We start from the raw sequence: 19,133 nt of genomic DNA on the forward strand, positions 1-19,133 counted from the left end.
TCTTAATGTCTTAAATAGTATCAAGTAATAGCCATTTTGTCTCTACATGGTTAAAACTTATCAATATGTAAGCTCTGTTGTTGTTTTGTAAACTTTGCTAAAATAATTTAACACACACTGAAAGTGTCATTGTTCACTCACAGGTAGTCACACATTTAAATAAATATAATAACAGAAATATCCGGAGTTAGATATAACAGTTAGATTTACTAAAAAATATCAAGTTCATCACGTAGATATTTTACATCATATTATGGTACTTTAACTAGAGATTATCAAGCAAGGGTATTAGCACGTGAGATTTGTCAGAGAACATCAAGTTAGGAGTATAGACAGTACAGCACAGTGAGATTTGTAAAAGAATATAGCATGAGATATAAGTAGAAAGACGATATTTGTTAGGAGTGTAGCAGAGTGATATTACCTAGATATTGTCTTGAGTGAGGGGTGTAACGCGCCGATATTTATTTAAAGTTTATCGTCCTTCCCTACACCCGTATCACCCTTCTCAGTTGCTCCATAATTCTCGCATCACGGCTTTGAGACGAAGACGGGCATTTTAGTGACGTTGCAATGTCTGGGGAAGTTATCAGCGATGTCACAATGTGAGAGGAGACGTTATCAAGCTTGCTTTCGGTAAGTGTAAAACTACCATAGGGAGGGGAAGACCATTTATAGAACGACAAACAGATAATCGGATTTTCTTAGTAAATATATCGTAAAAAATCAGCCGCTATAGACACAATGTGAAGCTTTTCAGCGCGTTCACTGCGCTCACTTGCACAAAAGGTACAAGTTGTGACTCCGGCTGACATTTTACGATAACAATGTGTAGAAAACCCGATGATCGATACTTATCAAATCAGGAGTGTAGTAAGCAGAGTGGTTTTTTTTTAGAGAATATTAAGTCAGGAGTACAGCACACAGAGATTTACTGGACAATATCACGTATGGATTGTAGCACGTGAAAACTATCAGAGAATATTCAGTCAGTAGTATAGTACACACAGATATACTAGAAAATATAAAGTAACGAGTGTAGCACGTGAGATTTATCAGGTAATATCAATGAAGAAGTGTAAGATTTATCAGAGAATATTATGTCAAACAAAGGTTTGCCATAAAATATCAAGTTAGGTGTAGCACTTTAGATATATTAGATAATATAAATGAAGGAGTGTAACACGCGAGATTTATTAGAGAATATCAAGGAAGGAGTGTAGTATGTAAGATTTATCAGATAATATTAAGTCATGAGTCAAGCAAACAAAGGTTTGCTATATAATATCAAGTAAGGTGTAGCACTTGAGATATATTAGATAATATAACTGAAGGAGTGTAACACGCGAGATTTATTAGAGAATATCAAGGAAGGAGTGTAGTATGTAAGATTTCTAACAGTTTATTGAAATAAGCCGCGCCTACTAATTATAACATATTACTAACTATACATGGTCTCCACGCGTTTGCGTTTAACCATTCACTGGCACTCACACCACATCTTCTATTGTTAGAAATGTACAGATGCTAAGATAATGGAGAAAATCAAGTAATGAGTGTAGCACGTAATAGTTATTAGAGAATACCAAGTAAGGAGTCTAGTACACACAGATATACTTAAAAATATAAAGTAATGAGTCTAGCGTGTGAGATGTATAAGGGAATATCAAGTCAGGAGTGTTGCACGTGAGATGTATAAGGGAATATTAAGTCAGAAGTATAGCACACACATGTATATGGGACAATATCAATTAGGTAATGTAGCACGTGAGATTCATAAGAAAATATAAAGTAAGGAGTGTAGCACGTGAGATGCATAAAGGAATATCAAGTCAAGAGTATAACACATGAGATTTTTAGAGAATATTAAGTCAGAAGTATAGCACACAAAGATTTATTAAAAGATACCAAGTGAGGAGTGTTAAAGGTAGAGAATTTACAAGAGAAAGCGAGTAGGACGTGTAGAACAGTGAGGTTACTAGAGTAAAAAGAGTAGCGAGCAGATATTTACTTAAAGTTATTAAGGAAAGAATTTAGTACGTACATATTTTACTAGAAAATATAAAGTAAGGAGTGTAGAACGATAGTATTAACTAGAGATTACCAAGTCAGGAGTGTAAGACGCAAAACTTTACTACACAATATCAAGTCAGACTAGTACTTGTAACACGGTAGAGGTTTTCTTGAAAACATCATCTATGGAGCGTAACACGTAGAGATTTATTGGAGGATATACGCTGAATAATTTTTATTTAAGCTTTGGATTTCAAATATTTTGGCCACGAGCATCACTGAAGAGACATGTATTGTCGAAATGCGCATCTGGTGCAAGAAAATTGGTACCGTTAATTTTATTACTACCACTGGGTCGATGCCTCTGCTGGTGGACTATTAGTCCCCGAGGGTATCACCACCCCAGTAGCCAGTACTTCGGTTCTGGCATGAAAATACGGATTTTTTGTGTTATTAAAATTTACTGTTACAAAATGATAGAAATTATTATAAATTAAGGAATGTATCTCCCTCATGCATAGCTCTGATTTTTTTCACGGATTTGGCTATACTTTTTGGACCTTTTGGATTATAGCTCTTCATCTTTTATTTAAGCTTTGGATTTCAAATATTTTGGCCACGAGCATCACTGAAGAGACATGTATTGTCGAAATGCGCATCTGGTGCAAGAAAATTGGTACCGTTAATTTTATTACTACCACTGGGTCGATGCCTCTGCTGGTGGACTATTAGTCCCCGAGGGTATCACCACCCCAGTAGCCAGTACTTCGGTTCTGGCATGAAAATACGGATTTTTTGTGTTATTAAAATTTACTGTTACAAAATGATAGAAATTATTATAAATTAAGGAATGTATCTCCCTCATGCATAGCTCTGATTCTTTTCACGGATTTGGCTATACTTTTTGGACCTTTTGGATTATAGCTCTTCATCTTTTATTTAAGCTTTGGATTTCAAATATTTTGGCCACGAGCATCACTGAAGAGACATGTATTGTCGAAATGCGCATCTGGTGCAAGAAAATTGGTACCGTTAATTTTATTACTACCACTGGGTCGATGCCTCTGCTGGTGGACTATTAGTCCCCGAGGGTATCACCACCCCAGTAGCCAGTACTTCGGTTCTGGCATGAAAATACGGATTTTTTGTGTTATTAAAATTTACTGTTACAAAATGATAGAAATTATTATAAATTAAGGAATGTATCTCCCTCATGCATAGCTCTGATTCTTTTCACGGATTTGGCTATACTTTTTGGACCTTTTGGATTATAGCTCTTCATCTTTTATTTAAGCTTTGGATTTCAAATATTTTGGCCACGAGCATCACTGAAGAGACATGTATTGTCGAAATGCGCATCCGGTGCAAGAAAATTGGTACCGTTAATTTTATTAAAGCTATTAATTTCAAAACACGTTGTGTCTTCTAAAATATTTATTATTTTCGCATCTTTTACGAAAAATAAATGAATAAATCGGATATCTTGTACATTACAATATATATATTTCCTTTAGACATAATTTGTTAAACACTGATATTTACGATTGAATTTGTTATTTTGATATTTGATTTACCCTGCATATTTCGGATCTTTTGAATATATGATTCAACAATATTTTTCACAGTTTTTCGTTCATTTAAAAAAAAAATCTAAAAATTAAAGAAAACAATAAACGGTTTTATTGATTACGTCACGTATATTATTAGGTCTTTCACCTTTCGGATGAAAGACCTATTGTTTTTGTTCTGATTATTATTATTTTTTTCTTTGGCCAACTTTTTTTTCCTTCGCAGTTTTTTTGTTTCGCAAGATGTCGCTTAGATAAATGAAATATGATATCGAACAGTTTATGCGCTTTTGAGACTAACCCTGCTTAACCGAACACTTTCCCATATAAGAGTTATCTACCCGAACACTGTTTTTCTTGTTATCGCTTAATCTTCACAACCGTATAAGAAACTGACAAATTTATTTTTCCAAATGGCGCGTTACATCCTCAGGATGTTCTGTTTTATTTTGACCGAAGCCGTATAGAGATTCCATATGAGAGTTATTTCCCCTTTTGTTTTTGAAATTTTGAAATGTATTTTAAACTGGAAAACCATAAGTGATAGAGACCTAGGGTATTTTGATTTTAGATCCTTGGTCCAAAAAAATGAAAATAAGGTCAAGGTCAAAGGTCAAGGTCGTATTTTACATTTTTATTGGTCTTTGATTTCCCTATAACTTAGGAATGGTTATAGATACAGAAAATTTACATAGTGAAAAATGTTTGGTACCTCAAGGGGCAACTTTGTTACATTTCTACTGTATTGGTTTTACCATTGTGTAAGGGACATAATCCCCATTGATGGTTTATATAAAGCCATTATTAGACAAAACTCTTAAACCAAATGACCTTGACCCATAGGGTCTTTTGAAATGACATTGTGAAGCAATGACCTTGACAAAGGTCACAAAGTCAAAGGTCATGTACATATGTGATTTGGGGCACTACTTGAAGAGTTTTATATGTGTTTGCCAACCAACCAACCAACCAACCAATCAATCAATCAATCATGATCATGATTAATCAACCAATAATGATCATGCTCAATCAATCAATCAATCAATCAATCAATCAATCATGTTTCCGTCTCATGTGTTTATCATAGGGTTCAAGATCTTCTTTGTTTCTTTTTCGCTGTTTCAATTGACCCTATCCAACGTGTTTAACCAACCAACCAACCAACCAACCAACCAACCAACCAACCAACTAATCGATCAATCAATCAATCAATCAATCAATCAATCAATCAATCAATCATGATCATGATCAATCAATCATGTTTCAGTCTCATGTGTTTATGTTTCTTTTTCGCTGTTTCAATTAACCCTATCCAACGTGTTTAACCAACCAACCAACCAACCAACCAACCAACTAATCAATCAAGCAAGCAAGCAATCAATCAATCAATCAATCAATCAATCAATCAGGATCAGGATCAATCAATCATGTTTCAGTCTCATGTGTGTAATATAGGGTCCAAGATATTCTTTGTTTCTTTTTCGCTGTTTCAATTGACCCTATCCAACGTGTTTAACCAACCAACCAACCAACCAACCAACTAATCAATCAAGCAAGCAATCAATCAATCAATCAATCAATCAGGATCAGGATCAATCAATCATGTTTCAGTCTCATGTGTTTAATATAGTGTCCAAGATATTCTTTGTTTCTTTTTCGCTGTTTCAATTGACCCTATTCAACGTGTTTAACCAACCAACCAACCAACCAACCGACCAACCAACCAATCAACCAACTAATCAATCAATCAATCAATCAATCAATCAATCAATCATGATCAATCAATCATGTTTCATGAAACATTGAAATTTAATATTGTTCTTGCGTCACTTCTGAAAAAAAATCCACATGTACTCTGAAACTACAAGTACAATCGACCTCAAAATTTGCAGTCAGCAGGGCATACATGTACTAAAAGTTTATAAAAAAATTTGGTGCAGATATCTCTCAAAGCTTTTCCTAGAGAAAAGAAATAGCAATGCCGTAAAAATCGCTTGCTAGGTCCGTAAATCTCAGTAAAAACCTACAATAAAATGTCCGCTCCGAGATTGAAATACTAATCTGTGTTACAAACAGGTGCTGAAAAATGTACAATATCAGAAAATAATCAAAAAATGTGTTTTAAAGTTACACCGGATCAATTAAATCCAAAACATCCACTGCCCGTGAACTGTCATCAAGATGTCAATTTCCTACAATGACAAAAGAAATTACATTGTGTGCATTCCATCTCTATAGATGTTGTCTGTTTAACGTCCCCACCTAAAAAGAAATAAAAAGACTAAGTTTTTGTTAATATAAACCCGCGTCACGTGGTGTCTCCTCAATCTGGCGCGCGCGCTGTACCTAAAATAAAATAAAAACTTTCCAAACTAAACATGAAACTTCTCCGGTAACACAATAATATAGACCCCATACCGAAACAAACTAACGAACAAACAAATACCCCCCCCCTTCCCACAGATAATCAATTTCAAAGGGGGAAAGACCGTTTACAATTGCTTTTTAAAAGCAATTGATTTATATTTGTTAATAGTTTTGTCTTATATTTCAGCATTTTGTACTGCAAAATGATTAACGAAAAACTATTTAAGAATTGCCATGTGCATACAAACATTGGTATACTTGCCGTTTTAGTTATTACAAGTTTGTATTAAAGTCAGAATCGGCACTGTACACAGAAACTATTACGAACCGACGGACACTAGTGATTTCAACGGTATAGCTGCTCCCTCTTGATCTACCGGATCTGCATTATTGTAACTTTTTAATCGTATGGATATAAATTATACCAATTTTGGATTTATTTACGCATCGGTTAACATTACACGTAAAACATGAAAGTAGTTTCACAAACAATTTTGACATATAATATACAAATCATTGTAATCAAATTATATTAATAAAACATTCAAATAAACTTTTTTTTATAATTTTGAAATAATTTCTCCGATGATTTGCCTGAATATTTATTCCACAGACAAAAAAGACATTAAACATATGTTTTCTATTTGCATCCCAATTATTCTGTTTTTGATCTGTGAAAAACTTCAAATTGAAATTAAGTTAAGGTTTCCCTCATCTTATCCCAGAACACGACGTTCCCTTGTTCGTCATTTGGATATTCTATATACGATTGTCTTTGTACTATTTCTAACATCACTAATGGTAGCTCCCTTGATGTAATGTGTTCATGCAAGACTAGAAACAAAATGTTTTCTCCTCCCCTAGAGTAAATACTTTCCATTCTGGCCATATTGAATTCAAACATACAGTAATAAGAATCTAGAAATGCCCTGGTGATTATACAAATAGTTCTCTTGCTATCATGTATAGCATTCGTTATATTCAGCGTTATATCCTCACCAGGTATAAAGTCTCGCTGATGAATGCATAGCTTTTTGTTCCCAGTTTCTTCTAGATTCGGAATGCATTCATTGATAATGAAATTCTGTTCTCTGTCGGCATACGAAATAAATGCGTCATACAAATATATTTTATTGTTCTCTGCAAGTTTCAATTTTGTGTATTTACCTTTCGTTATATAATAAATATAACGTATTTTCCATTTATATCTATAAACTAACCCAGCAATAAGAGTAATGGCACTTAATGATATTCCTATAGTTACAACGATTATTATTACTACGTGTTTGTCGCATTCCTTTTCAAGCTGTAAAACTGTTTCGCCTAGATTATTTAGTAGAATCGATGTACCATTATCAAATTTGCAATTATATGCATTACTATTATTGAAATGATTATGGTTGTTCAACATCCATCGTAAAAAGTGAGTAGATGAACAACCACAGCGCAAGACGTTGGATCCTAAATCTATTCGTAAACCTGATACTTCAAACATGTTGGTAAAAGTGTCCATATTGTCTTGACTTGATGTTCCGATAAAGTTATTTGATAAATCTAGTTGTTTCAAAGCTTTCATGTTAGAAACATCGAAATCTATATTGTGTAAATTGTTGTTGCTGAGATTGAGTGTTTGCAATTGCGTATGTCTTTGAAATGTGGAAAATTTCAGTTCATAAATAAAATTAAAGGAAAAATCAACAAATTCTAGCTGTGTAGTTGGTGATGACATAAACGATTTGAATTGGAGAAAAGATCCTAAAGAATTATTTTGTAAATAAAGATATTTCAAAAACGGCATACGGAAACAAAACTGTATAAGTCTGTTGGACGAAAAATCTAAAAGTTTGACGGAAGAAGGTATGCTCTCTTCACATTGGTTTCCTGTAGCATCTGAAAACACATTATTGTTGAGGTAAAATTCTTCCAGACCTGTATTATTCAAGACTTTAAATACAGAGACTGGGAATTTTGATATTACGCAATCAGATGTGTTTGCTATTACCAGCTGTTTTATGTTTGTTGATGCTACTTCGTTGAACAGTAGAAGATATTCGTCTATAAACAAATTCATGTTTGAAACGTTAAGGTATCTGAGATTTCTCAACTTTGACAAAGAGTTATTAAAAATCCATTGAATAGGACATGTCGACAAGTCTAAATACTCTAAATGAAGAACATTAATGAACGTTCTTTGTCTGAATGCTGACAACTTGCACTCGCCTCTCGTCAAATTTGTTAAATGCTTCAAAGTTGAAAACTTTGACTTAAATGGCTCGTGAATAGCGTTCATGTCAGCAATATCCAATTCAAAACTTTCCAAACTAATAAGGTCGGATATCGTTTCATCTGAAAAATCGTCTGGTTCCCTTGAGTTTGAATTGAACTTGATATTCAGGTAAACCAAAGATTTTAACGGTTTGAAAATATCTTTTGGAAAGGTTGATTTGTATGATAAAAAATTATTCTGTAAGCATAGTCTTTTCAAATTACCGAGACCATAGAATGATTCCTTTTCTAAATGATTCAATCTGTTCTTGCTAATATCCAGTTCTATAAGACGGTTCAAATTTTGGAAAGCTCTACTATGTATACGCATAATGTTGTTGCGATTCAAATTCAAAACATTTGTATTTGCAGGGACGTTTGGGATCTCTGTCAAGTTACTACCAGAACAAACTGAATAATTGATGTGAGCATTCTCCCAACAACGGCATTGTATATCACATGGCACGTTGGAACACGTAACATGAGCTGGCAAAATATGTATCAGCACTTTTATTAACTCCGTTGAAATTAACATTTTATGCCAATCTCTAAAACAAACAAAATGTTTAAAGATAATTTTCGAAGAATACTTCAAACAAAATCATTTAGTTGACTTGTATTATCACAGAATAAAAAAAATCTCTTAAAAATGGGTGTTTTAAGGGAACAACCATTCAACTTCAAGATAGGGTCATGGTGTTTCCCTAAAATATTTTGATCCCAATTTGATAGGAAAAAATATATTGGTCAAGCAGATGACCAAATAGAATATTCTAAATCCAAATATTCCGCATACCTTATAGTGTGAAATTTGAAGAAGAAAAAACTTATTCGATTGATAGCGTCAAAATTTATTTTTACTTCCTTCCCCTTTTGATGTTAAATAGTTGCTCCCTAAAAAGGAATATGATCATTACAAATTAGCATATTATATCTCCAATCCTAATGTACAAGAAAAGCGCATCTGGTGTATCAAATAACAAGTATGGTACTTTTGAGAACTATTGATTCGATATGAGACTTGTGATTACTTAGGACTGCGTATTGGCAATTTAAACCTTTTTTCGAGCGTCACTGATGACTATTTTGTAGACGGAACGCGCGTCCAGCGTACTAAATTTCATTCCTGTCGTTATGATGATTTCTTTTTACATATAATGATTATTGCAGCTTTCAGTGAATCTACTAAAATAAAATTTTATGGTAGCATTGTTGTAGTCATTTATAACGAACTTAAACATAATTTGTCTTAGCCATACATGCATTTGTTTTACTAACCGAGTTCATAGTCTGTGAATGTTAGTAATTATACTGCACAGTTGAAGCAGGAACTATTTTTCCCGGTGGACACCTTAATCCTACACCGTCTTATGATTCCTCGATCCTTTTTGTAAATTTTTTCTTTTGTTTGTATGGTTTTGGCCTTGGTGTCGTCTGTTGTTTTTATACTTGCTCTCTCTGTCTTTTTGATATATTGATTTTTACTTCAATATGCATATTATCATTTATCGAATTTTATTATTAAACATACCTGGATTTTACTTGTACCATTGTCTTGCACTCTGGCGTGACAGTCAAAGCTCCACTGAAGATACCTTGATGTATTCAATAATTTATTTTCATTTAATTAATTGATTTCTCTAAAATTTTTGCCCATATTTGGTGGGGGTAGAAGCGTGATTTCATTTTACTTGTTTGTCCTCTATTGAACGTGACACCATATCCGATTTCTATAAATTGAATAACATTTCCGTTTTTTTTTTTAAATTAATATGCCATTGCAGTTTTAAATATGGTCGTTTAGCTGCTCATACCAAATTAAGGTCGTGTATAAGCATTGTATAAATCTATTATTCTGAAATAATTTCCTCGTTTTTTTTAAATGATATGCTGTGACTATATGCATTGAAATATTCCACCCAATTAAAGGTCAAGCATTGTCATTGTGAAAAACTTCGCCTGTTTTTAATTATTAATACAAAGTGGAAACTTAATGACCTTTGAATATTAAAAAATTTCGAGACTAGAAAAAAATCTTGAAAACCTAAGATAAGTGTACACCATTACACAATACACTTTTTTTTGGGGGGGGGGAGTATAAACTCTGGGTCTGTAGGACGCTCATATAATATCTAAATGGGCTCCTGCTAAAGAACAAATCGATCTTGTTTCTAATGTTTCTTAACTACAATCCCATTCCTTTTTCATGAATGTGACCTACCGAATAAGACTATTTACTCGATTTGTAATAACATAAGCAACAAAACGGGTGCCATATGTGGAACAGAATGTGCTGACCCTTCCAGAGCACCTGGAATCAACCCCATTTTGGTGTGGTTTCGTGTTGCTTGTCGTTTAGTTTTATATGTTGTGCCTTGTGTACTACTATTTGTCTGTTTGTCATTTTCTTTTTTAGCAATAGAGTTGTCAGTTTATTTTCGATTATGAATTTGAACGTGCCTCTGGTATCTTTCGCTACTCTTTTACTTAACTGTAATTCAATTGCAAAAATTCATTTTTCATTTATTGTTAAATAATAATTAAATAATTCAATCAATCTGCATTGTTTGCACGGATTCATGATAACAATTATCTTAAAAAAAAACATATTCAAATTAAAATTATCACAGCAATTATAAAGGACTGAATCAGTGTTACATATTGCCAATAATCACAGTTTAACAGCTGCATTAACTAATGTTGTCATTCCATTTGCTGACACACCACGAACTGATAGATAACCTGTTAAATCCTTGACTGATTTTATCTTCGGAGGAAGCTGGAATTCCAGAAATGTATTTTTTGTTTCCTGCCACTGTATGATGTCAGAGCCACCTAAAATAGTTCCTGCCGAAACTTCATAATATATTGGCTGCTGTGTTTGGAAATGATCTTTCCATGATGCTGTAATTGTACGGTTATCTAAATCAAGTCGCAAATTTGGGTTCTCTGAAATTTTAAAAGTTTACTATATATAACGTGTATTATATAAATCCTGTTTTATGAAATATATATTGAGAAGCGGACATACATACACATATCATCTATCAATGTGGGGAGCGTTTTCCATGAATGAACTTTTGATCATGCACAACCATTATTGATAACCACCGTTTCTTATAAATGTGTTTACTTCTCAATTCACCAAAATGTAATGCAATGGGACACTTAAAATGTTTGGTTTTTGAAAAAAGAAATGATTGCAAATTGGGTTTAATGATATAAGCGGTACTGTTATACTGTTTAGGTATTAGCATTACTGATAACGTTAACAATTTTTCACCTTAATAAACCAAAACATAATTAAAAAATCAATTAGTTTGAAAAAAAGATAAATAATTTGATTTCCGCCCTGACAAAATAGGTTTTTATACCTTCATAATATTTGCAATTGACGAAAAGACTTCGAGAGACCAATGAACAACCATGGTTCATTGTTCTACTTTGTGCTAAGAAAAAAGCGTAACGAGTAACGGAAAATGAGATTTCCAAAATTTCATTGCAAACAGTTTTCGAATTGGAGACTTCATTATTACAAATATTGGGTCACTAGTGTTTTGAAGATATCAAAGTCAGATGCATGTACTCAAAACAAGTTTTGACATAAATATTTGGTCGAACATAAAAGAAAAATCTAAGGTATTTCTATTCTCGTTGAATTCTAAACTGATTCTCACAGTAGACTTCTGTAAGGTACATACATGTTCACAGTATATGGACTTAGTTAACAATGGTGTTTTCGTTATAAAATAACGAACTGTGCCATGAGTGCATGATACGCTCATCACTTTTTCTTATATATTAGAAATTATAAAAAAAACAATGAAAGGTAGCTTATTTAAATAGATTTTTAAGCAGTCCACCAAAGTTTTACGCAAATTGACTTAAGCTTTTAAAAACTGCACTAACAGAGCTATGAAGAAGAACGACTCTAATGGACTGATAATTTCACAAATGCAACATGTTTTGTAGTCTCAAATATATAGGATAAAAGTTAAACTGCTTGAAACGTTTTTCTCAATCCCAATTGTGTCTTTTTTACTAAAAATAAATCTGCATTTGCGAAATAAAAAGTAAAATCACAAAAATACTGAACTCCGAGTAAAATTCAATCGGAAAGTCCCTAATCACAATCAAAATACAAAACACATCAAACGAATTGACAACAACTGTCATATTCTTGACTTGGTATAGGCATTTTTGAATGTAGAAAATGGTGGATTAAACCTGGTTTTATCATGTTTATAGCGCTAAAAATGCATTTTCAGCATGACATATAGTTGTTAATTTCTGTGTCATTTTTGTCTCTTGTGGAGAGTTGTCTCATGGGCAATCATACCACATCTTTTTTTTTAAATGTGTGTCGTTTAGAGAGTTCCTGTTTGTATGCTATATACACACTATACATTTTAACCTTGTGTGTTATGTTATACTATACCTATTAGCAATGGCGACATTTGAGAAATAACAATTTGTGATGACACTTGAGTACTCCGTAAGTACATTTTATTTACTGCATTGACACTGGCTGAATAGTTTCCATTCGATATATCCAACCCCTCAAACAAACAATAGGATATGTCTTGGTTTTCAGCAATAATTGACTTAGAAATCAATGTTGATTTGCCATGGCTTTGCAATGTCAGCTGAAAAAATAAAGGAGTTTTTCATCTAAAATATAATCTGGTTTCATTGGCGGATTTGGAAATTCTGCCCGCCTTTTGGTACAGTCAATATCGATTTCGAAATTCCGAAGTTACATACTTCCGGTATGACTAATCACCAAACAATGTGCAAGTAGTCTATTTTATAATTCATACTCATGTCAAGAATTTTTTAATTTTTTTTTTATATAAAAAGAGAAATTTTTAACATTTAACTTTAGCAACATCCAGTTTAAGATAACTGATTATATGCCCAATATTAAATAGCATCTTAATAGGTGAATTGACTTACTAGGAAAGAATCGAGACCCGTCAAATCCTCAAATCCTGTCCATTTTACCCTGATAGATGAGGTGTCACCTTGATAATGATCTCTTGGGTTGTATTCCGTTAAGGAATGTGGTAGAATTTGTACCTCGGCTGAAGTAGTATTTGGTGGAAGACTTGAAATTTTAACACCATTTGACGACTTTGAGGACTGCAATCCTGCCTCATTTTTACATCGCAATGACACGTGTATCATCTGCATAGACACTTGACCGCTAGAAAATACTTTTGATATTCTTTTCACACCACTCGCTAATTGCTGGAAAGTTTGTATTTCATTCCCATATGGTTGATAACCTGCAAATCAAACGTATCTTATCAAAACATAGATATAGGTGGATGAGGTATGAGTGCCATTGAGACAACTCTCCATCAAAATAACAATTTATTAAAACCATTATTATGTAAACCATTATAGTCAATGTACGGCCTTTAACACACAGCCTTGGCTCACACAGAACAACAAGATATAAAGGGCCCCAAAATAACTAGTGTAAAACTATTCAAAAGGGAAAACCAACGGTTTAATCTATATATATAAAAAAAAAAGCGAAAAACGTTCTCTTGACACACCTAACATGTATATATTTAACATGAATTTTGTGTCACACCCCCATTCGAGGTTCCAATGACTTGTATTTAAAATTCACAAACAACGGGTATTCATATACATTGTGTCTTAAGTTTAAAACAAATGACAGCCATTTCATGTCATGAAATTATTTAAGTTTGGCATTAAAAATAGTTAAAAAAAAATTAATTAACAATTAAAAACCAATTGTTCAAAGAACAATTGAAGGTCTTTCCACCACTAACAATATATTTTGATATGAAAACATTGATATTCAGTTTGAATGTCGATTCCTATGGCTTTATGATGTATAAATATGAATTTCAAGCAAAGGTCAAAATCTAGAACGTCCAATTTGCCTTTGACCTTGATCTCAATTTCAATGTCATAAACTAAGGACCTCAAGTCAAGAGATCCTAGGTCCATAATATGTAAGGATAATGAGTTATATCACTTAACGCATTTTTCTAAATATAAAAGGGGAGAAAACTCCAATTTACAGTCAATGACCCTCGCTATTGAAATTTAAGTGTTAATTCATGTCACTACTAACAATTTAGTAAAGATAATTTGTCGATATCGTTTACGGTTATTGAAAATAAGTGAAAATAAGCCAAAATAAAAATTTAGAAAATGACCTTGACCTTGACCTAATTTTCATATTTTTGGACTAAGGACCTCAAATCTAAAGACATTAGGTCTCTATCACTTATGGTTTACCAGTTAGAAATGCATATTACTTATTTCAAACATAAAAGGGGGGGAAACTGTCATATGGAATCTATATACGGCTTCGGTCAAAATAAAACAGAACATCCTGAGGATATAACGAGCAATTTGATAAAATAAATTTGTCGGTTTCTTATACTGTTGCAAAGCCTTTGAGATCACAAGAAAAACAGTGTTTGGGGAGATAACTCTTATATGGGAAAGTATTCGGTTAAGCGGTGACAGTTTCAAAAACGTATAAACTGTTCGATATCAAATTCCAAATATCTAAGCGACATCTTGCAAAACAAAAAAAAACAGCGAAGGAAAAAAATTAGGTGGAAGAAAAAAAAATAATAACAATCAGAAGAAAACCAATAGGTCTTTCCACGGAAAAAATAATGCATAAGAGACTTACATTAATTAAAACACATCCCAGGGATTTAGTGTATTATCGCTAGGGTATTTTCCTATTTGTATTTGCTTTATATTTAAAATGCTTGTACTCACCAACTGCCCACTCACAAACATCTATTCCTGATTCAGCATCATTTACCTCCCAGTTTGCAGATACTTCTTCTGTTGTTTGTGCGTCTATATCAGAACCTACAACAGCAGATATGCATAACTTTTATCAAATCAGAAAAAAAGCTTTAAAAATCAAATAGAATGTATTTAATGATAAAAACTTTGCAAGAAACCTTTCTACAATTCAATGTGAAAAAATATGATGCAATATTAACGACATTTACATCTTAGAATCACAACATACAATATTATCACGAAATATCAAACAAGATTTCCATCTCTTGTATGTTTCTTTGTTTAAGAAAGTGCTTTACACTAAAATAGATAATTGAGCTATTTTTTAAATATATATTTAGTATTCCTATGATGCTGAACACACATACAATTTAATGTGCATTATATTAGGGAAAGCACTGTAATAATAAGGTAAACAATCACCACGTTTTAAATAATTGACATGTAGTAAAGGCATGATCAATTACCTGTTTTTGTTGTCTAATTGCATTTCATTCAATACAATCATCTAAAACAAGTGATATTTTATGCACCAAATTTTCACACTTCAACCTCATATCTAGCATATTTTCTATTATTTTTTATATTGATTAGTACACAAACCTATGCCATCATTAACAAATCTAATATCTGGTGCTGTTAAATCTACGAGAAGATCCTCCGCGTGCGCTTCTCTTCTTAATCCAGCAGCATTTGTAGCAATTACAGTGATATGGATGACTGACGTATGAGCTAGACTGACATTATAATTATAGGCAAAGTTATTCAGACCAACACTTGTAAATCCTTGGACCTCTGTGCTTCCCTCTGTATAGCCTAGAAAAAAGTATTTATTAAAGTTTTCAGTTGATTACACTTCAATATTTCTTCGAAAAGAATAACATATAATTACTGTTTTTTTTATTTTCAAGACTTTTTCTTTTATCTTTAATTTGTGATGAACGCATTGCATCTGATGCTTTCTGAGGGCGGAACAGACGTCGATTCGCCATAGCAAAGTTTCAAACAAGACATGAATTTTCCTTTTTCTGCAATGAATGGCTATAACAATTATTATTTCTGACAACGGTGGTATACTCTTGTAAATTTTGATAAGTACTCGAGTACGTTTTTCATTTTTGATTAACAAGTTCACATTCGAATGTCTTCGTCATTCCATAAAAATGTCAATTTCTTTAACACGCTTAAGCACATTTCGATTCAGCCAGTGAACTGCTAGGGATTATAACACTTAAAGCTCAGCCAATCATCATCTGGGATCATTGGCAACAACATGGGTCAAGAAAGGGTTAAATAATATTTACCTATAGCCCACATATAATCTACTATTGGACTTTCTGGATCAACAAAACTCCACGAGGCATGGATTGATGACCACTGATGCAGAGCCACCACATGGGCGTGAATATGTTTGCCATTTTGATTTTCTTCGTCATGGTTATGGAGAACAGTTTCCTGAATTTTTACGTCATCAAAAAGAATACCGGTATTTCCAGTCATGCTGCCAAGATTGATTGTTTCTGTTGTTGTGGACGGACGAAAGTAGAATGTATGATGGTGCCAGTTTAACTCCTTTGATGCACTTCCGTGTTTATCTTGTTTTGTATAGACCATAAAAACGTGCCTTGTATTACCCAATTCTATATATCCCTCTTTATTTGCTAAAACAGCACCAAGAATGGGAGGATGCGCTGTTACAAAAGTCACACGATATAAATGTCCAACAATTAAATTGTCTAATGACTGTGATATCTGTCCTTCAACAAATATAAATGACCTTCCGTCGATAGCTACATTTTTACCAGATTTTAAAACTCCTACACAACTTCTTAATGAGTTATTCCATTGCATAGCGTAAACAAGGTTGTTGCAAAAATTTGCATTGGTAATATTGTCCCAATCAATTGCTTGACCATTCACGTCTTCAAACGAGGGATTTGCTGCAATATTTTGATCCAAATGTTCCATAAGTGTTGGTTCTGGATGTGTAGTGTCAATCATGACGCCATTTGATTTCGATGTTTTAGATCTATATCCTATACCGTCTACTGCATACACTAGACTTTCAACCTCCTCTCCTGTAAAAATGAAGCGATAGAAATTGTACAACGTCATTTTCTCATGTCGCTAGATATAAAATATATCGTATGTCAAATGACACTCGCTTGTTCTAAATTTCTTGGAATCTGTTTGTGATGGTTCCCCATATTATAGCTTTGAATTGTGAGTCTGAATACGATATAAATGAGATAATAAAAAATAATTTGGTGACAGCAAAGGTCAAACATTGTGCGTGTGAAGTATAGAGCGAATTTATCTTGCAGAGTATCTTAAAATGTGACATTTAATCAGGCATAGATTACCTAAGCTGAATTTGGCAAAACGTTTCGGAATTTTAGTCCTCAATGCTCTTCAATTTTGTACTTTTTTTGACCGTTTTAACTTTTTTGGATTTGAGCGTCACTGATGAGTCTTTTGTAGACGAAACGCGCGTCTGGCGTATATACAAAATTTAGTCCTGGTATCTATAATGAGCTTGATTAGACTTACTGACATATGGAAGTGATTTGATCTTCAATCTTAAGAGCCTACCTCCATTGGTTTATACAAAACAAATGCCAACAATAACAACTTGTTAGCTGTTGGTGACCTTCTGTTGTTGTCTGCTCTATGGTCGGGTTGTTGTCTCTTTAACACATTCCCCATTTCCATTCTCAATTGTATTAGTGTGTTCTCTGCATTTATTTCCAGTCTTTCATTATCATTTTCTCCTTGGTTGTTCGGGCGAAAATTCTTTTTCATGTTATGTTGGGTTTTTTTTTTTGTAAAAAGAGGTAACACTGCTACTTGTGTATAAGAAAATAAAACCCGCTAACTAAACACAATCTAAATAAATGTTAGTTCACGTGTTTGCTTTCATCAAATACCAATTATAGAAATATCTAGGATGTAAGAAAATGCTATAAACTCTGTACAATTTGATCTTTAGTAGTTTTTGGCTAATCAACAGCTGTATTTCAATTCAGTATTCTTACGTTATAACCTTCCTACAATAATTTACTAAATATTACCTGTATTTATGTGTGAACTATTAAAGACCCTGGACACAGAATGGTGAATCCCCACATTTTCCCAGTCTTTAATGTTGCAAGGTACAGAAGCAGATTTAGTTTGTACACACCACATGTAGTTTGTTATTCCTGAATCTCGATCAGAAAACCCATGCCACGAAGCTCCGACCAATTTTGAATTATTCTGATATTCTGTGTCGTGCATTCCTAAAACCAATGATAGTACAATGATATATGCAGGCTGAAACTTTATAATATAAGGCATTTCAGTCAGACGTTTACATAAGATACAAATTATTTCTGTTATGATACTTCTTGCAGCCTCATTATGAACTTGAGGCGAGGTACTGTAGTAAAAGCACTGAGTCTTTTATGAATATGTTTTGGCTGAGCATTTACTCATTTTGTGTCATGAAATGATACTCTTTATACCTTTCTTTCGTTTTCAATAATTAGAAGACTGATGCAGTAAGCTTTTAAGTTCAGAAAACTACTAACCGAATCCATATAGTAACATTAATTATTCCCCGTAAAATTTCCAATCGTATATTATCCTTTGTTTCAATACTGCCGATTTACAAAACTCATCTCTCTTTTAAGTAATACACACCAAAAATGTTTTGTATTTAGTTTTTAATAATACATGTAGTATAATTGTATTCAGTTGTTATTCACGATCACTGACCGTATTTCGTTGTAACCTTCCATATTTCTCGACAAGTTATTATTTGAAAAGGAACAGAAATGTACGTACTAGTTATTGAAAAGGGAGAATACTAAGAAGACAATGAAAAAAAAAGATAAGTGGCTACGATTTCAGAGAAGCTTTATTGTGCCATCATTTAGAGTATATGTACCATACTCAGCACAATGAGTGCCTAATACTTCCCCTTATGAGGATATCTCCTAAGTGGGTTTTTGTATCGGGCTTTAATTTATGTAATTCACTACACAATTAAAAATTACAGAAAAAGTATGATGATTCATGATAAAACCAACAATAACAGAGATGCGAAGATTCCAAAGGGCTTTCAAA

General features: G+C 33.0%; 2 protein-coding genes across 2 annotated transcripts in view; both read right to left on the reverse strand.

Moving 5' to 3' along the window:
- Positions 1-6,491: 6,491 nt before the first annotated feature.
- LOC139482765 (toll-like receptor 4) lies at positions 6,492-9,794 on the reverse strand. Its single transcript, XM_071266829.1, has 2 exons — positions 9,745-9,794; positions 6,492-8,761 (listed from the first exon to the last, which is right to left on the reverse strand). The coding sequence occupies exons 1-2, from the start codon at positions 9,762-9,764 to the stop codon at positions 6,643-6,645; spliced, it is 2,139 nt and encodes a 712-aa protein (XP_071122930.1). The 5' UTR covers positions 9,765-9,794; the 3' UTR covers positions 6,492-6,642.
- A 930-nt stretch (positions 9,795-10,724) lies between these two features.
- Positions 10,725-19,133, reverse strand: part of LOC139529867 (uncharacterized) — a 68,932-nt gene continuing 60,523 nt past the window's right edge. Inside the window, exons 47-53 of the mRNA XM_071325806.1 lie at positions 18,098-18,304; positions 16,331-17,104; positions 15,630-15,842; positions 14,994-15,089; positions 13,170-13,501; positions 12,652-12,859; positions 10,725-11,162 (exon numbers count right to left, since the gene is read on the reverse strand). Coding sequence (XP_071181907.1) covers positions 10,885-11,162; positions 12,652-12,859; positions 13,170-13,501; positions 14,994-15,089; positions 15,630-15,842; positions 16,331-17,104; positions 18,098-18,304 — 2,108 coding nt within the window. The 3' untranslated portion in view covers positions 10,725-10,884. The remainder of the gene's footprint in view (positions 11,163-12,651; positions 12,860-13,169; positions 13,502-14,993; positions 15,090-15,629; positions 15,843-16,330; positions 17,105-18,097; positions 18,305-19,133) is intronic.

This window comes from Mytilus edulis, chromosome 7 (assembly GCF_963676685.1).
Source record: "Mytilus edulis chromosome 7, xbMytEdul2.2, whole genome shotgun sequence".
Lineage (NCBI taxonomy): Eukaryota > Metazoa > Mollusca > Bivalvia > Mytilida > Mytilidae > Mytilus > Mytilus edulis.